Source organism: Falco biarmicus, chromosome 5, assembly GCF_023638135.1.
Source record: "Falco biarmicus isolate bFalBia1 chromosome 5, bFalBia1.pri, whole genome shotgun sequence".
NCBI classification, from domain to species: domain Eukaryota; kingdom Metazoa; phylum Chordata; class Aves; order Falconiformes; family Falconidae; genus Falco; species Falco biarmicus.
In genome coordinates this window covers 73,171,590-73,199,568 of record NC_079292.1, presented here as the reverse complement: position 1 = coordinate 73,199,568, position 27,979 = coordinate 73,171,590, and the positions used below count along the sequence as shown (strand labels likewise).

General features: G+C 36.8%; 2 protein-coding genes across 9 annotated transcripts in view; one reads left to right on the top strand and one right to left on the bottom strand.

Moving 5' to 3' along the window:
* Positions 1–4,449: 4,449 nt before the first annotated feature.
* On the bottom strand, positions 4,450–21,499 carry IAPP (islet amyloid polypeptide). 2 transcript variants are annotated; one of them, XM_056341103.1, is made up of 7 exons: positions 21,233–21,499; positions 20,090–20,184; positions 18,091–18,166; positions 13,369–13,489; positions 7,775–7,871; positions 7,494–7,628; positions 4,450–4,952 (listed from the first exon to the last, which is right to left on the bottom strand). In XM_056341103.1, the coding sequence occupies exons 2-7, from the start codon at positions 20,092–20,094 to the stop codon at positions 4,763–4,765; spliced, it is 624 nt and encodes a 207-aa protein (XP_056197078.1). In that variant the 5' UTR covers positions 20,095–20,184; positions 21,233–21,499; the 3' UTR covers positions 4,450–4,762. The 2 variants fall into 2 exon arrangements, with proteins under 2 accessions (XP_056197078.1, XP_056197077.1); XM_056341102.1 differs by having other exon boundaries at positions 4,451–4,955; positions 21,233–21,494.
* Positions 13,594–27,979, top strand: part of LOC130150301 (solute carrier organic anion transporter family member 1A2-like) — a 30,245-nt gene continuing 15,859 nt past the window's right edge. For 3 of the 7 annotated variants that reach the window (XM_056341098.1, XM_056341099.1, XM_056341094.1), the window contains exons 1-4: positions 21,576–21,625; positions 23,028–23,141; positions 25,399–25,521; positions 26,636–26,777. In XM_056341098.1, coding sequence (XP_056197073.1) covers positions 25,462–25,521; positions 26,636–26,777 — 202 coding nt within the window. In that variant the 5' untranslated portion in view covers positions 21,576–21,625; positions 23,028–23,141; positions 25,399–25,461. Of the gene's footprint in view, positions 16,641–21,536; positions 21,626–23,027; positions 23,142–24,260; positions 24,401–25,398; positions 25,522–26,635; positions 26,778–27,979 lie in introns of those variants that run through there. The other 4 variants (XM_056341100.1, XM_056341096.1, XM_056341095.1 and 1 more) reach the window with 4 other exon arrangements.

Genomic DNA, 27,979 nt, shown 5'->3' with positions numbered 1-27,979 from the left:
AGGAAGGCCACCAGCATCCTGGCTTGTATCTGAAGTCATGTGGCCAGCAGGACTAAGGGAGTGGTTGTCCCCCTGTACTGGGCACTGGTGAGGCAGCATCTCACTTACTGTGTTCAGTTTGGGGCCCCTCACTTCAAGAAAGATATTGAGGTGCTGGAGCGTGTGTCTTTGAGCCTTTCCAAAGGGACTGCTTAATGAATAAGGACTGATTCTGTTTGAATAAGGTGATCTGTTTCTGTTGACAGTGTAAATAATAAGCAGGTTCTGGTTTTAATCATATTTTAATCTTATTGAGTAGCATTTAATTCCAAAACGACTCCAACTATTTCAATTCACACATGTAATGATCTATTTAATACAATTCTAAATATTTTAATACATTCCAATATTTTAATTCCTTTTGAAAAACAAACCAAAACCCCCCACTACATAGATGGTGCACTAATCAAAACTTGGGACTAAAGAAATTAAATTCAATCAGTTTCTATCACCTTTGGTGTCACCAGTTGTTCTGCAGCAGATCTTGGGCTACCTGTGCAGTAATCATTTATACTAAGGATATTGTAAAATTACCTATAAGAAGCAGTTTCAGTGTCTCTAATGCAGGATCAAAAAGAGTCTTTTAAGGTGGAGATAAAATGTTATTAAAGTAGAGGCAGGCCTAAGTTTCTTAATTTGAATAATTAAACTTATTTTGTATTTATAAAAGCATTTCTAGCAAATAATGGCATGATTGTTCCTCAAATCAGTCCTATTGTTAAGATTAAAATGCATATGAATGTGTTCTTTTTGTTCAGATGTTTTAGCAGTCAAGGGGAAGATCTGTTGCATAATGAACAGCAGTTTTATCTAATGTCTTATCACCATTGTCTCATTCTTTAGCGATCTTCTGATGTCATGACTTTCAACTTTTGATGGCATATGAGTCCTAGCTTGAGAATTTTTTTAACATTTTGATATGAAGATAGGTTTTAGAGAAACACTTCTTTAACTGAATCTAATTAAGGATATATAGTTTACATAGCAATTGAAGCTGGAAACCAATTTGTCTAAAGTTTTCAGAAAAACTGATCAATAAAGAATCCACATTTTTGGCAACTTTGTTCCTAAATTGAAGCTTAGATTAAGTGGTGGTTTTCAGGTCTGAGTCTGTTTATTGAATCCCACACAAAACACAGCTCCAGAAAAATATATTTTTCAGTGTAGGATTTTTTTTCTGAGTGTGGAAAAATAGAGATAACAATAAGATGACTGAAATAGAAGTTGCCACGTCACATAGAAAGATTCTATTTCATGTTACTTCAACCATTATTTTTATATTCTGTATAGAGTGAGGAGAAGTGTTACACCTAACCACAGCTTTCTGCTAGTTGCATTGCAAAGGCAATGTAGAGCAGTCCTTTTTCTATATTATAATGAAGCTAGACAACAAAATTACTTAACCTTGTAACTCTGAACAAGAAGAGTCTGCCATACCTGTCAAACTATATTTGTAAGTGAGCTAATTGACTCAAACCCAGACTAGTTCTAGAAAGCGAAGATGGCAGCTACTGAAGATATTCAGTAATGTGTTACAGGAAATGGATTTTGTTCATAGTATCAATGTATTAACTTCCAAATGGTTTTAGAAAGCCATTCAGTAAATTCCAGATTTGCTAATAACTGTTGGAAGTGAATGGAAGCTTTGCCAACCTAGTGTTTAAAGCTCTCACCAAGAATCTTATTTATTAGAAAAATATTTACATTTTCTTAATAGAAATTGAAACTATTAATTCAAAATTTAATGTTCAATAAAGTACACTTTATATTCCATGAATATTGTGTGCTTTCTTAGTTTTAGCCCAAGCTTTTAAAAGTGAAATCTATTTCTTACCTCAGCTCTATTCATCATGAAAAAATATGATTTCTGTCTTTTATAAAGCTGTCATAGTTCCTAAGAAATATTAGACCCTAGGGCCCACTATAACATTTAAAACATTCTTCATGTTCATACCACTTTTTTTTTTTTTTAAAACATTCATTTTACTTGTTTGATGACTTTTATTCTTTCCCTTCTGATTTAGGGAAATTCAGTATTATGTCCCTATTCTACTCCTTTTAAGGAAAACTCTAAAAAGCAGCGATATAGTATTTTTATTCTTAAAGGGAATATAGCCATGTTTATCACATTGTCTACATTCTTGTTCTCTTGCATATTCTCTGAAAGATGAATTGAAAAACAACCAAAGCTATGTAGGACTAGATTCTCCAAAAATCTTTATGATCCTAAAGATGCAGGTAAATACATATTGGGATTTAAAAAAAATGGATAGAGGCATTGATTTTGTTATTTAACTAGGCTTCACCAGGTAGTCTTTGTACACTGAAATGTCTGAAGTTATGCTGTTTGGAGTTCTGATAAATTAATATTTAAATGTTCTCTTCCCCCCTCTTCTCCCCCTCTCTCCTTTTTTTTTTTTTTTTTTTTTAATCCACTCCTTTACAAGCTCAGTCTCTCAGGATTGTGCTTGCATCCAGGCTTACCATGAATAGATCCTTCTGCTCTAAGAGGTCTAAGTGCAGCCAGTGGTAACTACACAGCAGGAGGCAGGGTAGCAGAGTTGTGGTCTCAAGGGTATGTATGGGGAAACAAGTCTCAGTGTAGGCAGTTTCTCAGGACGCTCTGACTGATGAATTAACTAATGTAGTTTAGAACATGAGAGTTGATCACTCTGATGATTTTGAGCCTGAGATGTGGGTTGGTTTGTTTGGTTTTTTTGTAACTTTTTTTTTTTTTTTTTTAGGTTGAACAGTTCATACCAACTGCAGGTGGGATTTGTGTCACCTGACTCTAGTTATGGTAAAGTTAAGGGCCCATTTGCGGCTAATTGTCTAGACGCTGTCTACCGTCAATGAAGAAATAGAGGCAGTTCAAGAGTGTGATTCATTCCATCTTAAAATAGAAGTCTAAGCTGGGATGAATTGGAAGTAGCTGCCTTTCTCCACCAAACAGCAGGAGAGTGCTGACAACTGGTTAGACAAAAAGCATCTAAAGATAGGTGAGATGGTCCCACTATGAGCTATTGATATATCTTATCCTTCTCTGTTGTTTCACTGATTTAAGAGATGAGTAACGTTTTTCATGGTTTGCCAGACAGGGCGACTGTTTTAAATAGATATCAGTATCAAATACACCAGATTCAGGAATACGTAATGCAGAAAATAAGGTATGCATGGGTTCAGGGGAACTGTATATGTCTGTGCTTTGTTTGGAGTAGTTAAACTGTAACTTAAAGAGCAGAAGCTGATCCATAAAGCATTGTACATATTTCAGTTTGGGATCAGGAAAGCGTTTCAAGCTGGCAGAAATATTAGAAAGATTTAATACCATATGAATTGTTTTCTCAATAAAATTTAGAATAAATATTCATTAGAACATCAATGTAGGGTGAAACTTTTCTCAACAAAGTAATCAGTAATACTTTTACAGCAGAAATTCTGTGCAGTAATTTTTATTCCCATGTATTATTTGTGAAATGAAGGGAATATGCCATTTAACATTAAAATCAGCAAAAATGTTTATATTTTGAGGCATACTTTATAACAGAAACAAATCAACTGAAAGCAATTATTAAGTTTTCATTCGCTCCCCCAGAACTAAGCTTCTACTGAGTGTTTTTCATAATTGGACAATAATGTTTTTCAGATGATAGTGAAGTCTTCACTGAGAAAATGATGGATAAAACAACTATTGCTGTGATATAGGATGTCAACTCTATGAAAGTTTGCTTAACAGTTTAAAGGAAAAAACATGATACCTGCATTGATACTGGGCTGAGGTAGGGAAAAATAACACTGTTAAATTTCCATTGTCTGCCTATCTCTAAAATAGTGTTGTTGGATTTTTGGTAGCGATGTAAGTATGCCAGTGGGCAAATTTACCTTGTTTCTATGAAACATTTGGATGCATGATCTGTTTATTGGTTTTCTCCTCCCTTTTTTACTCTGGTTCAAGGAAAGGAATACCCAAGCACAGGTGTTTCTGCTAGCTTCTTAACTAAGTTTTCTTTTATTCATATTTAAAAACACTTATGCTCATTATGCTTGCATTTTACTGATGCTGTCTTAAAGAAAGAACTGTGAATTCTTAAAATTCCATGCTCAGTATATATGGAAATCTGTGCTGCAAGGCCACTTCTACTTGTTTAATGCATGTTGAGATGGAAAAAGACCAGTCTGTAAACTGGTATAATCACATGCACAGTGCAGTCATCTTGTCTCATCTAGTTGTTCAAAACAAGATACTGTAGATGTTTCAAAACCAGGAGATTCTTCTGGTTTACTTTCATTAGGACATCACTTCTGTTAGCATTCTGATTTCTGTTGGTCTTAATTAAGACGATTTTTTTCCTCTTACCAAACTGACTATAAAGACATACACATCATGGTTATCTTTTTCATCCTTTTAATAATAATAATAATAGCAATAATACAAAACCCCCTGTTGCAATTACTTTTCCATTTATTATTATGATATATATATATATGTATTTTTTTACAAAGGAATTTGACAAGCAGATTTCTGGAGTTCTTAATGGTGTTGAAACAATAGCCTATGCATGTCATTGTACATGCATAGTGAAATGATGAACATAAATCACATACGCACACACAGAAAACAAGGCACTGTAAGGACTGTACAAGTAATAAATGACCAAGAGGTTATTGATACATTAAAAACTGGTCTCCTAATGAAAACTGTATCAGTAGTATTTTGAACACCCTAAAGCTGTGCATTGTTTTGGGGTTCTTTGCTTAAAAGCCCGACTGTGTCCCTCTTTCCATATGTATTGGACCCCACGTTTGTAGGTGAATAAATTGCTCCAATGTTGTTACTGGAACGAACTAAAAAGTCAGCCAAGCGTTGTGTCACACATGTAGCGGTGTTGCATTTCCGTTTCTCCAGATGGTGACTACTAAGGTGAAAAAAAAAGAGCCAAGATTAAGTCAAATGATGAGCAATCAAGTGTGCCACTTCTAATAGGCATTTGAGCTGTGCTAATGTGGGAGTTCTTTTAATATGTGCACAAATACAGGAACATTACAATCTTCCTACCACCTACTTTGTGCCTGGAAAAAAATCTTGTGCTGTATGCTATTACCAGTTTTAATGATGGGGGTTATTTAAATGCAAAGGCCTTAACAGTCATATGTCATTTTTATTGATATTCTGCATAGCAGTTTATGACATCTAGAAAACCTGTAATGATACTATAGTTAAGACAGTAAGTGAAAACAGTGACTAAATGTTTGGCTTTAAGTTGAACTTCTAAACCTATTTAGAGCTCTTGCTGATTTCATGAGGATTACTAACATAATGACAATCACTAACATTTATTTAGTTCTTTTGTTCCTACAGAATCATATCCTGCTCTCACTGAAGTGCACAGTAATCTTCCAGCCCACATCAAGTGGATTGAGCCCAAAGACTTTTTCTCCCAACTGCACCACATATCGTGAGAGATGGCAGGCGCTGCCAACTTCTGCCAACTTCAGTACTAGCTAAAATTTAGCTCTGTCTAAACAGAGATTTCTTCACTACAAAAAAGCTGCCATATCTTTATTGAAACAGCAGCAACTTGAAAGTGCTGTTGTGGTAGGAGATAATAATTTGTTGGATGAGACTTTGAAGGGTGCCCATGGAAGAATCCATATCTAAAAATAACATTTTATGGTCTGAATCAACAGACCATTTACAGAACTCCATGTAGAACTTACATAGCATGAGATTTTTTCATTTTTCAATTGTAATAAAAGTGTTACCTTGAGAGAGCTTGGATTTTCAAATTTTTTTCTTAGACCACTATGTTATTCCTTCAGACAGAAATATTTTCTTGCTGAGATTACTTACTAAGTTATTGTTAATTTTCTTGGGCTTCTTCATGTTGATGTGGCATGAGGTAGGTAAGAGTTTGCAACAAAAAATGTACAGTGAAGAGTGACAATTTCCCAGTTTGAATCTCTGAGCAATTACCAATTAGTTCCTTTTCCTATTGATTGATTAAATCTGTTATCTAAAAGGTCATCTATACTTTTAGAATTATTTGTATTGATCTAAGAATGGAATATGAATTGTGAGAGAAATGTCTATTATACTGGTTCTTCGCAGCAATTTCTAAGCATTTAATATTTTAAATATGTAATTGTATTTAAAAGAAATGTTTGAATAGGGTTTGCTATAGCTTCTCTTAGATTTCCATGGGTATTTCTGCCCTTAACAATCAAGTTTAATCAAGCCCTTAACATATAAGGTTCAAACAGCAACGGGTTCTCATGGAAATCTTGATTTGTTTGTGGAGGCAGAATTCTCTTTTTCATTAAGGGTACAAAATTAGGGCCTGACACTCCAAGTTTAAAACTCTGGTCCTTACAGGAAGCTACTAGATTCTAACTGCTGTTTGGTCTGACTTAACCCATTATACCTGATAGCTCTCTGATCTGCAGCTTTGAGTTGAATATGTGCTTCAATGAGACAGTTCACCTAACCCTAACCCTAACCCTAACCAAGGGCCCAGAAAAGCAGATAAGGCATACCACACTCACAAAGGTGATGCCCTGTGTTTGAGTATTACAGTTGGTTCTTTGAAGTAATAGCTGTAAAAAGTGGGAACTTAGTCTCCATTATCAAAATACTTCGTAAGATAACCAAATTGTCATGATATTTTTTAAATATTTTTTTATAAAAATGGTATTTTTTTATAAATTTGAAATGAAAGGAACAGGCAGCTATAGAGACATGTATTTACTGAATCTATCCATGGTAGTATTGTCACTGAAGGAATTTCACTCAAAAGCCTGATGAACATAGAACAGTTCGGTGCTATTTATCTTTTAGTACAAATCACAAATACTTTCTGAAATGCTATTTTGTTCATTGAAAAGTTACATGAATATTGATTTCAAAATGGATTTATAAACATGAATGCATTTCAGACATGTTAAATTCTATTAGAACCAATTGCTTCTTTTCCTCCTTCCCGTGATTAAATTGATATATAACTCTGTAATGAAATATTACTTAAAGGAAACAGCTATATTATAAAATAATTCCATTCTACCAAAGACTTAGTGTTATTAAGAAGGGTATTTATATATTTTTTCCCCTTCAAGCTTGAAAATGTGACAAATTTAAAAAAGAAGGCCCTTTCAAAATACACCTTTCTTCTCAAGGTAATGTATTATTTATAGCCTTTTTAATTCATGAAAGCATTATAATTGTAAAGCGATTACAAGATCTGCAACTTTTGTCTCCGGATTTCACTTTCTACCCTGAATACTTTGATCTTTATGCTTACAGAATGGCTCTGTTTACAAGAAGAAGGATATTCTCAGTTCTTTTTGAGAATAAGCAACAGACATAAAGTGTCTCAAGTAACAGAATATCACTGGCACAAAGTTTACTTCATAATTTGATCCTAGCTGATATGACTAGAAAAAACAGGGAAAATCAATACCTTTTTGTCTTTGCTGCTGATTGTTCTGGCATTTCCTCGCTAAGTCCTAAGAGTGTATTCCGTGACATTACTGGCAATATCCATCCTTGTCTCTTGGAAGTACCATCAGATAGATCATCAGCCACAGATAGCAATCTTTAAACAACAATAAAATACCCTGTGAAATTGAATGGCTGTATTTTTGCTCATATTATTTGAGACATGAAAACAAAAGCAATTAATGCAATAATCCAAACACATTTTCCCCTAAAAAGAAATAAATACAATTATTTATTACTCACTTCTCAATAGGTGTAGCTTCCAAACAGCTCAGAGTGACAGAAAGTGCAATGAAGAAAACTGACAGCTTTAGGTTGCACATCTTTGCTTCCAAACTTTCTGAAAAGAATAATGATTCAAAACTGAAAGCAAACCCAAATACTCTTCAGCATACTCTATTACTGATACCCATTCTGTCCTAAATCAACAGCAGCTAGTCTTTTTCACAGTCTACAATAAAAAAGATCCCCCTAAGTTTAGTGACACAATGCAGTTTCAGACAGATAGCTCTCAACAATAAATGTTCATTTTCTACCTAGTAGTTTCAATCCTTTCCCTTATCTCCGGTTTACATTTCCCAGCATGTTGCAGTCTCAAATTCTGGTCTCAGGTGCAATTTACCTTGAAGTTAACTTAGCGTTTTCCTGAAAAATGCTGTTGATTAATAATGAGAAACATTGTGCTTTCCTGAAAGCACATCTGTTGCACTGCATTGTAAGTAAGAGAAAAAGGGAAATTGTTTACCTTTTACTGGTCAGGGAGCTAACTGAAGAAGCACGCCTGTGTTAGCAAGAAGGGTGCACACAACAATTCCACGCTTGCATCTAGCTCTGGAGTATCCCTTTTCCCCTTCCTTGCTGACAAGCAATACGGCTCTTATATACCCTTCGCACCTTTCTCAGCTCTGACATCAGGCAGCACAGAGAGACTGTCGTTAATTCCCATCCCTATAGACGAAAATTACCCCAGAGAGAAGCAGAGGCAGGTAGGTCATTATTACATTAGCACATCAGTAAATATTAACCTGGTATAAGCAGGATGCCCTCGTGAAGATACTGTAATAGCATATTGCACATCAGAACCGCAGCCTCAATTTTACGGTTCTGATAAGATGCTGAGGTAATATTCCCTGTGGGGGTTTTCAAGCGCTAAATAAGGTAACAAAAGTTATAAAGAAAGCCAGAGTAAATGAAACACTAGATCAGCAATAATTGAAATATAAGAAAACAGATATCTTAGGAACGATAGAATAGTTAAAGTTGGGGAGTTTTCTTGTAGAAGTATGTAATGATCAAAACAGAAAAAATGTTTGAAGGGATAAAAGCTGTATGAAGAATAAGAAGACTGAAAATTATTTAAATTGACAGATAGAATGATTATTCAGGGTAACAAGGTAGCAATCAATTTTTCAGCTAAGTATAATTATAAATGAAAATTTTGGCATTATTAATGTCAAATGTTTTACTAACACTGTAGATTCTCTATGTTATGCATAAAAATTGTGTTAATAATCTTAAGAAGGCAAAGACTAGGATGAAAAAGCTAGGAAATGCCAGAATAAAAGCTGCCTGTGTAAATTTATTTCTCTAGTGTGCACAGGATATGGTTCAGGGAAAAATAGACAGTCTTTAATTGACTAAATCCAGTGTTAATAAATTACCTGATTGCAGATTTCTAAGAATACAGATTAGAACTGTTTTTTCCCTGATTTCAGGAAAATTACCTTTTTTTTAAATGTCTTATTAGTTGCCTTTAGGAGCCCAAATGCCTTTGGAAAACAGGTCTTTCACTTATTTATGGAGGTTAAGATGCTGGCACAAAAGCTCAGGCAAAGTTTTCTGCGACAAGAAGTTATTGTATACGTATTCCATAATCCCAGAGAACATGAATTAATTAATAACTGCTTCAATGCCAAGTACATTGTCTTAACTAGAAGCCCCTTTCTTTGTCAGTTTAGTCTGCAACACCAGATTTTCACTGAAATGGCTAAAGTTCCAGTGTTGGCTCTTTTCAGGCATACTTGAGTTGAATGCAGAAGGAATATTTAGCTGTGATAGTAGCCTCTTAATCTGATACAACAGCTAGTCTGCAAATAAGATTCTAACAAGTGACAAAATGTTTGGTTTGTTTGGTTTTTTAGTTGGTTGGGGGTTTTTTGTTATTTTGTTTAAGGGATGCTGCTTACAGATATTTTGCTCTCTCTTTTTAATGATGTGATCATACGCTTTTTTTTTCCTAGGTTCCTGTCATCCTTTTCTGAATGGACAGTCCCAGTGTAAGAGAAGTAAGCGCAGTGTTGTTTTATCTTCACCATGACAATATGCAACGTCTGAAACAAGTTTATCTCTCTAAAGAGTCTTCTGTTGTTATTTTTACTAACATTTGATGATGAAATAACATTCTGGTGTTATTTGCACTGTAGCAATCTCACTCCTCTGAAATGAAGGCTTGATTAGACCCATTTTACAGAGATAGAATGGTGCTAAAAAAACAATTATGCAAAATAGTCTGGCTGGTGATTGACACCAGCCACTATTCATTGCTTGAATATTGAACTTGAAAATATCTTGGTGTGCTTCTGGGGTGGGAAGAGATCTGGGTCCCACTGACACTCAGTAGCGGTGTGTATGCTCTCAGCTCTTGTGAAAAGGCAAGCTCATGTTATTTCAATTCCTGAAAAGCAATGGATAGATCAGATGCAGTTTGCATCTAAGATTTTAAAATCTTCTGCTTTAAGGCATCTAAGTGAATGGTTGTTGTATCAAGCTTGAATCAATCTATGTGTTGACATAAGAAGTGAAACAGGCTTTTCAAAGAAATATTGGTCCCAAATCCTAATTCTAGCTGTCCTGCAAGAGGTCTTGAGGAGCCTGTAATGATCTGAGGGAAGAGAAAGGCTGATTCCTCAGTGCATTGTAGAAATGAAACTGGGCTCATGGTGCCCCAGGACCATTGCCTTCCTCCTGGGCCACATAGCATTTTGGCAGAGTCAACAATAACTCTATCCAGCTATTAGTCAGATGTAATATTAACAAAATTAAGGTATTACGGCATCTGTTACAAGTCCTCTTAAGCAGGAGTAGTGTTTTTCCACACAAACAAGTGTGGAATATGAAATTGTGGAATCTCTTTGACAGCAGAACTGTTCATAACTCAGATTTCAAGAACCTGGCACTAAGTACTGTGCAGTTAGTGGCATTCAGTGAAGTGGTTAGAAACCTATTTTTGTTCTTTTATCCTTAACCTTTATCTTAGAAAAAAAACTTTATTACTGTGCATAACAAATGTTATCAGTCTAAGGAAAAGATCAAGTATTCTCAGTAAAGAAACCCATGACCAATTCTACCCTGAATAGTTACATGGTTTATATATTTACACTGGTGTTTAATTCTGTATGAAAAAAATTGTCAAAAGTAGTGTGCCTATATGAGGGTTAGAGAACACCAGAGCTGAGGTTTACAAAGAATCCAGAAGATACAGTATGCCAATACCCTGGTTCTTTCTAGAAACTACCTACATAAATTTCTTGAGTTGCAAGATGATGAACATGCTGCACTGTGATGTACTTACAGCAGAGGAATAGGGAACCAGCCTCATCTCAAGTGTCTGCAGCTTTTATATACTGGGGAATGGGATTTGTCTGACTAAATGCAAGATGAATAGAGACACCATTCTAGTCCCTGTTTCTAATGCAGAGCTCAGATGATTTGTGCCTGTTTCTCCTTCTTGGCTATAAAAACAGTCTTCAGTGACTTGCTCAGATACAGATGTTTACACTGCAGGTATCTAAATGTATGTGAAATGAATTCCATCAGGGATGCTTTAACTCTTTTATGTGCTCAGTTCCTAGCGTTTAAGGTTATCTCCCTCCCTTTCTCGTATTTACCTTTTTCTTAGGCTATTCGTGACACCTGCTAGACAGCTGTTTCCCACTTTTAATGACTGATTTTCAATTTCTGAGTTCCACATTTACTTAATAACATTAATAACACACATTAAGATCTTTGGTAATGGATTTTTGGTAATGGGTCTTTTTCCCATTTGCGAGAGTGACAAGAAACCATATTACCTGTTGCGTGCACTTTACTAGATGCTGTTCTGCTGTGTAAGCTAGATGTCTCCAGTAAATTACATTGTTGCTCAGTTACCAGTAACTAGAATCGTGTGAATAACTCAGTTTAGTTTTCCTGTTGTACCAAAACAGAAAAGGAAAAGCTTTAGGCATTAACCTGAAATGGGCTTATTTAATTTTTTTTAATAGAGCAGAAATTATAACAGCAGCATTAATATGCGTCAGTGTAAATACGACCAGTAATGAAACAGAAGGGTGCATGTGTCACTGCTTGTAGCTGTTATACGAGTTCAGCACAGTATTTCATGTGATCTGACCAAGTTGTTTCTTTTTTATAACGGTTTACTAGCATTTGATTACTTTTAAATAAGTCTTAATCAAGCCTCTAAACAAAAGTATAAAAAAAAGGTTTCATTGATAGTGCCAGCACCTCTGAAAATGTCTAAGTGCCTTGTGTTCAAATGGCCAAATCTGAAATTAGAGGAGTATATCAGGTGTCTAAACATAGTTTTCTGCCATCATTTTATACGTCCTAGAATATCCGGGACTGTGATTCATGAACCTGGCTGATAGGACACTGTCATAGCAACTGCAGACTACTAGACACCTATGATTAGGAACCTTGATTATTCCCTAAATTTTTACATTTGGATGCCAAAGGATTAAAATTTTGGCTATAATACTCTCTTTCCAGTATTTTTTGCTTGGTGCTATGTTGATGAATACTACAAGGTTTGTACTTTCCAGTGTGTAGAGTTGTAATTTTGCACAGCTTAGGTACTAACAGTAGATCTGCTTCATTCAAATATTGTTTTATCAAATAAGCTTTTGCTAGCACAACTTTTCTTTGTTACTCCTATTAGGTGTGGGCCCTTTCAGTACTGATAAAATCTCAAAAAGCTCTTCTTGTTGATCCCAAAACTGATGTTAAACCTATGGAAGAAATGTGGAAGAAGCAGTGGAAGAGGTAATACGAGCAAAGTTAATGATTTCTGCCCCAGTGGAAAAAACAGGTGATTCAGAAATGAAGGGTAGCCATCCATGGAATTGACTAGCAAATGGAAAGAAGTCATTTGGATAGGTAACAATACTTTAAACCCAGCTTTTATGATGTGTCATGCTATTCAGCTCACACCATTGACAGAACTGTGATGCAGACTCAAAGGGCTATTGCTAATGATTGCTCTGAGAATGAGCTCAGCAGAGTTTGTGCTGAATCGGTTCCTATAGCTGGGAATCTCCCATGTTTAGATCAGAAAAGTCAGAATTGACAGCACAGTGATTGATGAGTTATAGTTTCTAATACCATTCCCACTTGCAGATTATTGAGTATTAATTGCATGGCTTCTACTGGCTTGTATCCAACAATTTACCTTTGAATACAACAAAAGGTTTAAATTCTTGTTTTTCTTTTCTCCTGCCTCTTCTGCAGCTTGCTTCCAGAAGTATAAGCAAAAGCAGAACTCTCTTTCAGTTATCAATGTTACTCTAGACAGTGCTAACAGTAAATAAGTAATACAAAATAGTACTAATGTTCTTCCTTTCTGGTAACTTAAGCCATCCATTGCTTCCTGCTATGATAATTCTCTAAAGTCATTGTCTATAAGAAGTTATCTATAAAAAGGTATTCAGCTTTCAAATATATTGCTGTAATGTATACATACCACTACTACAATAGGAGTCCTATAACATGTGGACTCATATGTGTACTTCAGATCAAATAATTTTGCTAAAAGGAAGGCTATGGTGTACTAAGGTACTTACTTGGAGTACCTCCTTGCAGAGTCAGTGCATTGTAAATTTGCATCCTGGGTCTCCTTACAGAAGAGTCTGGAGTGACTATTATTGTTACTGAATATGCAGAATGAGGTCTCCCTGAATGCTCCTGTGAGCGAAAAAAGAGATTAAGGAATTAGTTATGTGTCAAAGTGCTGTTTCTGATTTACTAAGTGTAACCACGAGAACTCTCCACCTCCCCTTCCCCACCCCAGCATCTTCTAAAGAGCACAGACATCTGTAGAAGACTCAGTGAGACCAGGAACCACCCTCCATGCTCCCCAGACTTATTTCAGAGGAGGCGAATTGCTAGTAAGTATAGAGCAAATGGAACCATTCACCAATAAGAGAAACTACTGGTTTTCAAAATAAATCTACACAGAATCATGTCAGCCCTTCCTACCTGATCCAGTGCATAAGTTTTAACTAAGTTTTCTTTTAAACTGTCTCACTTTAAAAACCAGATTTTTTTTTCCCTTTCTGCAAACTGCAGCAAGAGAATGACAATTTGGCTTTGTCTTGAAACGCTCTGAGTCTTTTAGATGATCCTGTCTTGACAGCTCTGCTATTAATAGTGGCATTTTCTCTGCTGTTTAAAAAGGAGAGTTGTGCTGAACTGAGAATCAGTCATGTTAATAATAATTTTTCACTAAGGGCAAATGCAGTATAGTAGCTTATGTAGGAGGATTCATGTTGAAAAAACTTATTTATGGTATGTCAGCACATGTGGCTGCAAAATAAGGTAGCCCTTCTTCTAAGAGAGTTGCAGTAGGGCTGCATTTACTGTATGCTTGGATTATTGTATGTGTGAGTGTTAAGACCTGACCTTTTCATTCTACTTGGTGATGAGAAAAGATTTTGATAAGCACAGGGAATGTGAATCAGTACATGAAATTGTCTCTCTACTGTAAGAAGTCATTAAAAATTCATTAGGAATTCAGCATATGTATCTAGAAAAAAATAGTGGATTTTTTCTCTGTTATGGTAGTGTCTTTTACACCAGATATTGCTGTTTCCATCCGTTTAGCAACCACTCCACTTTTGGCTGAGATTGTCTCTGATTACAGAAAATATGAGTAGTATGAAAAAGTCAGTATTTAAATGTAAGCTCTCACAAAGAGGGAGGAGATACAAGTGACATGGCTGATTCAAAAGGTGATGTTTTTTTCCATAACCTGTTATTGAACCAGATACCCAGCAGAAAACTGAAGGCGTTGTATTTATTATTGCAAGGCAAAAAATCCTGAGGCTCTAGAAAGTTTCAATTATTAACATATTGAAATAATTTCATATTAACACATATTGTGTCAGTGAATGCTACAGTTTCAATGGGTCAAAGCTGAAAAATCATATTACAGTGTTTGATTCAGAAAGGAACTTTGTGCAGAGCAGCAGAGAAGCATATACTTCAGGACAAGGTGTCTTTAAAATTTGTACTGTTTATTTAAAATGGTATCTTAAGCTCTGCTTTTGGGTTCAGAGTATTTTCTATTGCATGAATTATTGTCTAGATTGGTGGTCTTCTTTAATTTTTGTTTCTCTCCTTGATTTACAGGATTCCTACAGAATTCCAGGTGGAGGGGTAGACCTCTGGCTAGTGACTATGCTTCTAGTGACTGTAGGCTTGATTTTATTACTTTTTGCAGAAGCTCTGTACGCTTTCCTGGTGCAAGGGGCTGCAAATGGCTAGTTTCACATCAGAGAACTATCACATTGCCATGTTGTTCATACTTACTGGTATTGTGTTAAAAAATGGAATAATGTTGGCAATGTCATACATAACTTCACATCAACATAACATTTCATATTATTTCATGTCGCTAAAGAGTTAACACATTCTTAAATTATTTTTTGAACTGTTGTCATAAACAGTCATAATCTTCTCCATCGTGTTATAGATCATTACAAGCCACTGCTCTAGGTCATATATCATCCTATTGCCTTTTATAATACTCATAACAGTCTGTAGCAGTCGAATAAACAACTGTCAAAAGAACCATAGAAATTGCCACCATAGAGGTAAGTAATTTTTATTAGAATGTCTTAAATGTACACTGTTATTTGAAGTCAGTTCTTTAATTTCTGTTGTCAGAAGAGGATGTATATTTCATGCAACTTAAACCTTTCTGAGCAAGAATACCTGTTTTGGGGGATCCTATGAAAATTTCCTGTGTTTTAAAAATGAGGTGTTTGTAGCTAGAAAGCCATGCTCATGGGTAGATGAATAGGTACATGCCTGATTTCCAAAAGTTCACCTGTGTTCCTGGAGCTTCCACTGGGTGTATCACACCTTTTAGGATTAAGCTGTCTTAGAAGTGGTCCCTGTGTAAAATGTACTTAGAAAGGCCAGGTGTATCTCCTTTAAGCGTTTTGTAGTAACCAGTGTCTAGCCTGATGATATCTCTGCACACAAGGTGCATTATCACACACCAAAAAACTTGGGAACTTGATGGATAGCAAAAGTGAAATGCTATCAGGTTACATAAACTGCTGATTGATGAATCATAGTTAATGTCATTTTTTAAGAGGAAAAGACTCCAGAGAGACTTTGAAGCCTTTGAACTGCCAGTCAACCTACAGTACATTTGTTCCTTTAACTTTTCTTAAAGTATGTTTACGAGACAGTACACCTCATTAGTGGAAAGCTGACGACCTGAGCACACAAGAAATCCCTTTGTAATTTAAAAAAAAGAGGTACTGCCCAAAAGTATATCATTAGGTTTTCAGTATTTTTTTTTTTACATAGATAATTTATTCTGAAACGCTGTTTTGACAATTGGAATATTTCTGTTTTCTAACATTTAAAAATGGAAGTTTGTGTAAGAGAATGTCTTTGAGCCTTGTGGCAAATTTTACAAAGAACACAGATTTTTATGTCTTCATAAAGTTTGCTACAAGGCTGGAAGACATAAACCTGCTTTGCTAAAACAAAAGCTAAACCCCCAAATCCATACAAGTGGAAATTGATGTGCTAAACTGCTTTATTGAGAAAGAAACTGTTATGACAGTGTCACTAGTTTAAATAAATAGTTGAAAACTGAGAATAGACAACAATTAATGTTTTGTCCATAGACAATATTATTTCCAATGTATGGATCTGAATGCTTGCTGTACATGACTATTTATTGTTCTTGTGTTACAGGCGAAAAGATTGAGATGATGATGGTTTAAGGGGGAGGTACAGAGTCAATGGCAGAGTTGAGAATCGAAGACAGATCAGAATCTTTAGCTAGTCTGAAGCTGACATGCATTCTGTTGAGGTGAGAGAAAAGGAAATCTTACTAGATAGTCAAACTAAATCTGTGTGATGACATTCTTATCTGGGTTGCCATGCTATATCCTATGGGATGTGCAACCCATGATTGCTGTAGTGCTCAGTTCTGTGGAGACATAGCTCATATTTCCAGCTTTTCCTGAATTAGTTGCATTTGCAGTTGTTTACAACTGCAGTGCTGTGAAAGAGCTACTTAGTCCTTGTTTCCAAAATCATGTATTTACAGTGAGCCCAGAAGTGACTTCTGTATTTTTGGTAGGTAACTCATCATTACATATACATTTAGACTAGGATCAGTAATTGTACATCACCTCTGCATTTTGTACTGAGAACTTCTACTGATTTCCATAAGACCACCTGAATTTCCTGCGAGCTTGCATAAGCAATTGTAAGGGGATCTTATGCTGGGAGCTGCTGGCTGACAGGCTTTTTTGTTCTTTGGCCAAGATAAGTAGATCTAGAATGACATAAGGAGAGATAACCATTACAGGTGTCACCTGACCTGATTTTTATCTGTCTAAAAGTTAGTTATCTAGACTAAGGTAGCTTTCTAGACTTTCAAATCAAAGGGAAGAAAGAAGGACCTCCAGAGACTGTTTCCTCCCACTTATTTTAGACAGCTGTCTTAAGATGGGATAAATTACTCCCTGGAAATATCTGATTCTAATGCCTATTGTGAGACTCTAGATGAGGATCTTCAACAAAACTACTTGCTAAGAATAGGGTATACCCAATTCTATACAAATACTTGACTATCTCAAGTTATTTTCCTTATATTGAAGCACCAGAATGACTAGAGTGGCCCCTCAAAGAAAATCTATCCAGACAGAAAATCTATCCAGACAGAAAAAAATATTTGGAGTTTTAGGTTTTCAAGCGGTGTGCTGATAATGCAAGAAGTGGACTTGGTGCAAATATGGCCTTTAGGAGAAATCCCATGAAGAAGATGGGAATTCAGTATGCTAAGTTGTCGGAGCTGTATTATCCGTGAATTAATCACAACAGAAAAAAATATTGAATTCCAAATGCACTGGATTTTACATAAATTTACTGAAAATTAAACTGCATTTGTGAACATATGTTGATTTCATATCTCCACTCCTGTTTTTTTTGGGTTTTTTTTGAGAGGTATTTAATTTGTACATGTTGCTGATCACCAGCAAATGGCTGGGAGTGACTCCTTCTCTTCATTCACCCCAGTGCCACTGCTGAAGGCTGTGTGCTGAAACAAAAGCAGATTATAAAAGTCAAGATCTGTACAGCAGATGTTTCCTTCCCAGTGTCACCTAAGCACATCCAAACACTGAAAATTCACAGAAGTCACTGAAGTGCCCATGTAGGGGCCTTAGGGTGTATTCCTTCAGGCACTTTTTATGCACACAGATCACCCAAGTAGGCTACAATTAGCTACTTGAGGATTGAGAACATGCACTTACCCTAAAAGCGTTCCCCCAGCATCCTTCAGCTTCCAAAAAGCCTGAAGAAATGAAAAAGCTCTCCAGCACTTTCAGGCTACAAAAAATTAAAATAAATATATTTTCAGTATAACGTATTTTTCTTGGAAAATACTGTTTTCATTGGAAGGATTCTTTCATTATCAGCGTAAAAGGCCTTTTTCCTTCCTCCAGGACTGTGGAGCCAAATGTATGGATACTAGCCTTCATTTGTTTGCAGGCAAAAGTCTCTAACATACTTTCTCCATGAAGCAAAGACTGATGTAATTCCAATAGTACTTCCTTTCTCATAGTGCTACAGAAAAATAGAACACAAGCGAGAAGGTTTGAATGTAAACGGTCCTTGGGAAAACTCTTATGTCTATGTGTGTGTTTATCTAGTTCTCTAAATTTGAGCTAGAAAATAATGTAACAGTTGGCACAAACTATACATCATGTAAACTGGCACCTGGGTTATTTTTTTCTGATGCGGAGATAAGTATTTAAAGCAAATTGTTAAGTGCCATCTATAAGGAAGTGTTTATTTTAAATGAATTTTTGCTTTCTATTTTTTGTAATTCTTTTGCTGGGTCTGAATCTTCAGTCTTGCTCACGTTGAGCCAAAATTATTGTTGAACAAAATAATCTGACTGAGACTGTAGAATTACACAGTTGTGCATATGATGTTACTATGTTTTTTTATCTCATCAAAGTTTATTTAATGGTTATTTATTTAATAATTAATTACACTCCCAGACAATGGCTTTTATTTCACTGGTTTGCTCATTTCCTGTAGACACTGAGAATACTTGCATGCATCTCAGAAGCTCACTTTTAAATAATTATGATGGATAGGGAGGCTTGAAAATAAGGATCTCTGTAGACAAAATCATGGTGTCTCCTCCCCCAGATAGGCACAGATTAAAATATAAAATATATGTAGAATGTATTCTACAAATAGTTATGAGGTGAAATATTAGAAAAACGGATGGGGCAAGACAGAAAGAGGAAAGGACTGGCAAATCCTTGTAATAGCTAAACGCAGGGTAAAAAACCAACTAGACAGATCTACAGTTCTAGTTTCTAATCAATTAAGATAAATATATATCTGATTCCCTGTGCATTCTCCTAGCCAAATCTCTTGATTCAGTGCTTGCAGTCACATTTCCATAGCTAACTATTACAACTGGAATACTGAAGTTATTTTTAATGCGAAAGTGAGGGTAATACTTCAATGACACCGAGACACCTCTCCTACATAGAACAAGGCTTAGTAATACACAGAGGGCTGTTAAGCATGGTATGGGTACAGCAGAGAAGTCACTTTACACCTGAATGAATACTATATTGTTGACATACGCTGTTGAACAGGTGCCTTTTTGGTGGGTTCTGTCCTCTTCCCTCATCACTGTTAGCTGTTTTTTTAAAGAAAGCAAGGACGGCCACGTGGAGTTAAGGCAGCTTTATACTCAGCCATTTTCTGCCTCTGTTCGCTATTGCTTTTTCATTGTACAGTCTTTGGTGAACACAAAGCAGTACGTGGCAGAACTTGGACCACAGTTTTTATGTTTTCTTCTTACTTCGCCAGAGGATTGTTTAATTTTCCAAATTGACAATGGGTAAGTGAAGAAAATATAAAATGCAAGAAATCCTTCAATATATCTTAGTGGGAAATAAGACTTTACCTCAGATTTTAGTTAAAGGAAATCAAAGGTGGAAAGAGAACTTCTTTTTCTAGTTAAAGTGTATATGCAAAATCCCAGCACAGGCAGCCATCAGGTGTGATTTGGAAACCATCCTGAGGTGCGAACAAAAAGCAGCACTATACCTCATATGAAATGCATATTTTCTGAGGTAGAATGAAGCTTTTCACATATTAGAATCACATTAATAGATGTTTACTTGAGAAATTTTCTAGTGTGCAAAACCTGAAAAGGTATGTTCTTAGAAATTTACAATTGGGAACTTTTATTATAAGAAATCCCAGGGGAAAATGCCTCACCTCATGCTCTGGTGCAGCACAGAGCAGGCCAGGATCCTCAGCTGCCTGCAGGGCTACCTGTCTGTAAGGCATCAGCAGAGGGTCCACAGAATGTTCTTCAGTACAGCAGTAGAGTTGTAAGTTTGTGAGACAAAAACATACAGTGTGACAAAAATGCCAAGTATCTCTCTGGTGTGTTATTTCCCCCTCCCAGACAGGTTACGCGGTAGTCCAGGGAAGTTTTTCAGGAAGTTTTTCAGGAAGGCCGGGTGCTCCTTCAGGAAGCTGAGAAACACTGCCCTGGAAGCTGCGCTCAGAGCTAGGCTTTCATTAACCCCAATCCCACCCTCACCACACTTTTTAGACCTTGCATTTAGGCTTTTCATGTGCATTAATAGTTATTTCTGTAAGGGAGACAAACATGAGTGTCAACAATAGACTTAAGGTCACAGATGAAACCTACTTCAGCACCAGTACTTAAAGGTGGATCTACTGATTCTTAGATGTGATGTCTACTTGATCTGATAAAAGTCACGTAATGTTTTCTTGTCACATAGCTAGAACTATTCACACTTGGTCAAACTACTCTCTGATTTTGTAACGTCTGGTAATCAGTAACTAGCAACACCCACCCTGTAGGACAACTACAACGGCTATGTGGCTATGGGTGGCTTTTTTTTTATCTTTCACTTTGGCGTGGTGAATTGTCTTCATTCAACAAAGGTTCCAAAGGAAAGGGTGCTTCTAGTGAAAGTTGCAGTGCCTAATTACTAGGTTCTTTGCCCCCTTCTAGAATTAACAATACCCCACTTATATAGTAGCTAGTAACTTGGAGACTTCAAAAACAGATCCAGAAAGGCTGTTTACACTGAGAAGAAACACTGAAGACCAGCAGCTGGGGATGCTGAGAAGAGTGATTTTACTCCTCTGTGCTTCAGGGACTGAGGTTGTTTTCTCCACTTTTGGTTCAGACCCAGTTCTGCCCTGCAGCTGAGCCTCCAAGTGCTTCATACCAACTGGGAAGGGCTACACTTTCTTCCAGATCATTCCAAGACGGCAAGAAAAGGCCAATGATTATGCCTGCACTGCTCTTCATACAATTAACTCAAGGCTTAAACACCCCCTTAAAACAAACACAAACTCATTCCCCTCTTCCAATCTGACCTTGTATCATCCTTTGCTAGGACACCACCTGGCCTGTAGATCTCTGCAGTGATGTGCACTCCTGACGTTCCTTTCTTGCTTGTGAGCGCTCTCTGCATGTCTTCAGTGTGCAGGAGTGTCAATAATTCATGCTCAGGGATCTGACACAGCTGTAGCTCTTGGCCTTTTTTGGCAGGGAAGAGAAAGAGATGGGCTTAATTTTTTTCTAATGAAGAACTCAGCCTGCCATGTCTTTCACAATCTGAGTGCGTGCTCTAAAATGCACAGCTGAAATAATCTGGCAAAACCACAAATTCTGCAGTAACTATACCTGGGTTAATTTTCAACAGTTTAGAATAGAAGTCAAAGTTTAAGCACACAATATCAGTTTCTTCTGAAAACCTTTTCAAAACGGTAAGTATCTAATTGTTTTGCCATGAGAATATTTTCCTTTGTCTCAGTCTAACAGTGTATGCATTTGAGTAACAGTTTGAGCTGTGCCTAGTAAAACAAGATTTCAGAATGCTTTTTGCAACTGGAAAAATAAATTAGTTAAAAATTCTGATGCTGTAATTGCCCGCTGCTTGGTTACGTCACGTGATTTTTAATCCTTTTTGTAAACAGAACATGGACTTATCAGTTTATCTATATGACTAAGATAAGCAAAATGGAAGATGCATTTTTCATTGAAAATAGGATGTCCCCTTGGGATTTGGGCAAGGCAATTTGCAGAATATTGCTTCATAGACATTGAAATCCAGATGTTTGTGTGCTGCTGTTCTCTTTTGTATTGGTTAGCTAAGGTGAAATACAGTTTAAAACTATAAAATGTATTTACAAGTTCATGTAGGACAGGTGGGTCCAAACTCCTGTCTCTCAATGCTAGACTGCTGCTGTCAGCTACTCTGAATAAGCCTGCTTTGATCCACACGGGATGTACCTGCTTTGTTTTTAAGCCAACCTTGTTCAGCCCCAGTTACATCAGATGCTGTACTTTATAGATCTGCTTTGTAGCTATAGCCTGTTCTAAAACAGTCCACACGGCACACTTCAGTCCACATGACACACTTCAGTCCACATGACACACTTTAGTTCTTTGTGCGCTATGTAAAGTGGGTATCTTCTAGAGATGAGTTGTCTGGTCACTTGTCTGTCTGTCTGATTGCTTGTGGAAATTTAGTCCAGTAGCGGAGATGGCTGGAAGAGGCAGTTACCGCTAGCCTTTTAGTCTGCCATAAATAAGTTTCCAACTCAGTGAGGAAGTTGAAGAAGCAAGATCCTGTAAGGAGGGATTTTATTGACCTCTTCCCTGAAATTTCAGTGAACACTACAGGCTTATGAGTTGGATTCAAGTGTAGGTGTTTACATGGTAGCTGGTAGGTCAATCAGAACCCAAGGGCAAACTTTTGCACAAATAGTCTCACCTGTCCAGTGCAAATTCCTCAAGTGGTTTGTTACAGAACTTCATCACAATGTGACTATCCTAGTAGCATAAGCTGCCTCTTCTCTTGCTGTTGACTAAATAGATACTGATGGATGTTCACTGATGGAGATAATCTCCTTACAGCTGTGCTGATCCTAGTTGGCCAGCTGTGTTCAGGGCTGCCCTGGGCAGCTTAGAATAGGGCTTGAGACCATAGTTCCATGAATATTTGAGGTGACAGAACACGTTGCTGGTGCTCAGATGGACAGGTTTCACGCTCCATCTTTTCCTACTCTGCTTCACCCCCACTTTCCCCTCTCTTCTCATGTCCTTGGTTCCACTTTCCTGCTCTTTTGCTTATGTGATTCTGACACTTGTTGAACCATTCTGCAGGCCAGATCAACTCACTGCCTGGAAAGCAATCTTGTTCCTGCATCAAATTTTTGCCTGTTTAATGAGTTAAAAAAGTTTGCAGAAGAGTCTGGAGAGCCCAAGAGTGGAAGCAAGGTGAGCAAAAGGAATGTACATTGGAGAGCAGGGAGATGGGAGAAGGGAGTGGGAAAACTACCGATTCATCTTTAGGCACAGAAGTGGTAGTTTGAGTTTTAACCTAGATTTAAAGTGTGGTGTAAATGCACCTGAGCTGAGTGAGTTACGGACCTATATCTCTGATAATCTAGGCTGTTAGTCTGTGTTGGCTTCTGTTCCATTGGATCAACTGTGACCACAAAAATATTTTAAATCTGGGGAAAGCAACCTCAGGAACATAGCTAGAAACAGTATTTCTGTCTATTTAGTTATTAAATCAATAATCTTAATAATCTTCCCAGAAAAAAATGGATTGAAATGCATTTTTTTGTACCATAATTTTTGGTCTGAGAGAAGGTACTAAAAAAGATAAGCAAACGTTGCCATTTTGTCATCTGAAATTATATGAGGGGCAGTGTGATGTTTCTGATGCCCCTGAGAGAAACTTGGGCAGAGGTTGCTGGCTTGTTTCTGTTAGCACCAGAAGAGAAAACCTGTAATTAGCCAGATGATGCTCCCTGCGTATGGTAGTGAAATGCAGGGACTAGTACAGTAAGGGACAGAATCCCATTGCCAGCTCCTAGAAGCAGAAGAGGACAGACAAAGTCCTCTGCAGTTTTTGTTCTGTTGCTCACCTTTTGGCATCGCTGGTGAACTACAGTCTGCATAAAGTAGTATTAAGATAAGGCATAAACAATTCCCTGGGATAGAAACTTTTATGCCAAATTGCACAGAAAGTGCAAAGCTGTATAAAGACAGTTTAGTACTGTGATTGAACACAGTTTGTGTAAGCATCTTTAAGCAAAGCAGAAACACAGACTATTTATATATCATAGTTAATGTCTGAGTTGCTGATCACCTACACTTAATTGTAAAGTAAGTATTTCCAGGAATGCTGTAATAATGCATTATACTTTAGAGACTAAAAAGAGGAGGTAGATATAGAAGGAGTTAATATCCATTAATTTGCTAGGAATCAAGTTAGTTAAGAAACAGATTTGAGAGGATTAACATTGTTGTAGAAATTAGTGTTTGAAGAGATTGACTGAGAGGGTGTTGGGTTGAAGAATGTGAAAGGCAATTCAGTCCCATTGGTGGGCTTGTCAAGGACAGCTTGCTCCCCAGCCATGATTCTGAAGTGGAAAACATAGAGAAGAGCAGGTGCTGCAAGATTGCACTTTGAAAGCATATTCGAGCTGAAAAAGAGAAAATTAACCTATATCCATCCCGACTACAAGGTAGGGCTCTGACTTGCCCTGGTTTTCCCCAGCTTACTCCATCAGGCAGCAGGGAGCTACACTGGATAACTTGATTTAATGAAGCCTTTGTGGCAGTCATTACAGATAAATCTTTAAACTGGTGTTCTCTCTGTTTAACTCATTGTGCTGACCCTCAGATGTGAAGGCTTTTACAGGTGAGTATATTCCTGGAATATATTGCTCCTTCTTTGAACACATTTTTTGGAAATATGTAAGATGTGTAAGAAAACAGGTGGCTTAACACTACCAGAAGGTCTAACCATTAAGTTGAGATGGAGATGACTAAAACTAGGCAGACAAATAAAGAGGGATGTTTTTGCAAATCTTGGGAGGGGAACCAGAACACAGTCTGGTTTGTTTCCATTTAGAACTTAATTTGGCCTGGTGGGTTTTGTTTTATTTTTTCTCCTCCTAATTTTAATTCCAAGACCCTAGTCTGCAATACGGTTTCTATTAAAATCAACACATTTATTTTGATGCCACTGGAACAGGGGAGAGCTCAACAGATCATGCAGAGCAGAACTAAATGTTCTTTTTATGGCTAGCAAGGACAGGCATAGTAAATAAAGACCATGGAGGCAGGTGCATACATCAACTCAAACATATAGGTCTCCATAATGCGGTCTCCTACAATGGTCAGTACCAAATGCTTGTGAAGGGGCTGAAAAGCTGTATTACAGACAAACTAGCTTGCCCTCAGAACATCTCTTTTTTCTGTTCTTTGTTTACTGGTTGTATCTGCTGACAGAATTTAGTATCTGAAGAGAAATAGATTGCTGTTACTTTGATGTTCACATGTCAAGTTTTCTTGATTAGAATAAAGTGTATAGGCTTGTAGGTTTTGTTGGAATCCAGTTTTGTTGGAATCCAGTTTGAAATTATTTAAAATGCTCAAATGTCAAACACCTTAGAAGGAATCTTATTTTTATCAAACATGGGACAAGAACGTTTCTTTCTTTTTTTTTTCATCATTTTAGTACTGTAACGGGATCATTGGACAGACTTAGAAATAGACGTTGGGATCAATTAAAAAAGGCAACATGAAAGAAACTGAGAAGCCTCGTACAGGGAACAAATTCTGCTGCATTTCTAAGCTTAAGGTACAGAAATATTTTAGCAATTTTGTATGAACACACAACTGTAATTGCTTGCACTTAGAGTGGTTTGGTAGAAGTTGCAGTGCAGACTAAATGAATGAATAAGCTCTGTTTCTTTCCTTATCCTTAATGCCTTAACCGAGGTCAAGCAAGTATGTAAGCAATCACGTGTTGCTTTTTATGTCCCTGAACTTTACACTCTGTGATGTGTTGGAAGTATGGTTGATTGCTCCTTGGAAGCTCCACCTTTGAATGTGTGTAACCCCCTTAGTGTGACGTGTTTACCATTCCTTCTTAAACCTGTGAAATAAGCCTTACCGATTGTGACATGGAAGTAAAAATTGGCTGTAGGTGTACCCTAGACTATTCAAGTTGTAAAGAAGCGGTATAAAATATTGTAAAATTTAGCTTGGTTTTAACAGTAGTTCAAAGCTCAGATACATTATTTATGCTTTTTAGCATTTATGGCATATATATTTAAAAATACTATTGATTTCATTTCATAAATACTGTTTGTTGAGCCCTAAAGTTAGAAGGATTTGAATACTACTGCTTATACTCGTATTTATTTTTTTACTGTCAGTTGCTACTAGATTTTTGTAAGAAGGATACATCATTTACTCCTGTTTGAAATGACTCGTTCTGGGCTCATGACCTCTACCGAGATGGGAGAGCAGATACTTGATCAAGTAATTCGATTAAAGGAAACAATCTTAGTTCTGCAAGTAATTTGTCATTCAGATTAGCAAAGGGTGCAAAGGTCTTTGCATCCTGGTCTGGCTGCAGATGTTACTCAGTCCTGCAGATGGCAATGCTGCAGCAGATGCGTGATGGGAGAGGCTGTGCTTTCCCTGTCTTGCCTGGGGAAATGGGGTTCAAGGTATCTGAAGATCTTCTTGGTCAATGGGAGCAGGTGAAGAACAAAATACATTTTTTTTTTTTTTAGAGAAGCCATATTTCTGTGCACAAAGATAGGTGATAGGATTTACACACATATCAGTGGAACAGAACTGTTCACTTGTGTCAGTTGGGAGCACATCTTTGATGGGGAAAATAACCATGGAATATTCCTAAATGTAATTTGAATTCTTTATGCGTTGTCCTCTTTCCTTCCTAGGTGTTTCTGCTGTCACTATCACTTGCATATGTTGGTAAAACGATGTCTGGTGCTTACATGAACAGCATGTACACACAGATAGAGAAACAGTTTAATATTCCAGCTTCTTTAGTGGGGATCATTAATGGAAGCTTTGAAATTGGTAATCAATCATTTTACTATTTCTTATTCTTTGAAAATATAATACATGGGCTGAGCATGTACTAGTGACCCTCGTGTCCATAGCAATCTGTGGATTACTGTAAGTGACCAACTCTCTCCTACTGTGTCAGCTGGTACTTACACATTTAGTGCCTTGGAAACTAACAGGACAACTTAAATGAGGGAGTTTAGGCTTAAAAGCTGGTTCAGCTAATTTCTGCACTATTGTAAGATATGACAGAGCAACTAACAAAATAGAAATACTTTATGAGCTTTATGTTGAATTTTTCTGAACAAACCAGAAAGATTTTATAAACTTTGTTTGAATTTAAGGTCATATGTAGCATTTTACAGTTCTTTCAATCAGTCCCAAAGTTGGTTGGAGTGGGTTGTCTCCTTACTCAGAATCAACAGTATTTCAAGATTTCATACCTGTACAAGTGTAAAGAAAGTTTCCAGTTCTACTTTTAGTGAAACTTGCCTTGCCTATCAGTGAGTTTTATTGCCCAGTGACAAGCTTCTGTCTTGTCATTGCCAAAAATGTCAAACAAAAGGCCTGATAGCTCAAACCCATCTAAATAAAGATCTTTAGAGGATGTGTTTTATACCATTTATAAATGGTACAATGTGGATCGTTATCCCTGGCTCAGCTGAGGAAATGATCTGAAAAGGGTCATATACACTGATGGGGAGGGGAGACAAGGCTTTTTCTCCCCTGTCTCCTATATCTGCATGTGCAAGAAGAAGAAACTGCTGGCAACACCATGCTGCTTCCTGCAAAGCAGTCTGATGGGGCAGCTCAAAGTTATGCTACAGGAGGAATACCCAGAATATATTTTTGCTTTGATAAGGAGGAGACTTTAAGCAATATGAAATGGCCAAGACTGGTGGAGTGGTATGTAAAAGGCTTATTATTTGAAATAAATTATCCTCTCATATGGACTCTATAACTCTATAACAAGTTGTGGCATTCTTATCTCCAAGGATGTAAAATAACTATGAATAATCAAAATAATACTTGAAATGATGAAGAGCCAGCATATGTGGCAGACATAATTTATGAGGACCATGTAAGTCCTAATGATGTAAGTATACATCTTTAAGTGTCATTCAAACCACAGGTTCAATACAGTCTTTCTAGCAATCATACACAAAACCCCAGATGTTATGTTCTTTCAGAGCATGCTGCTCATCACTAAGAGG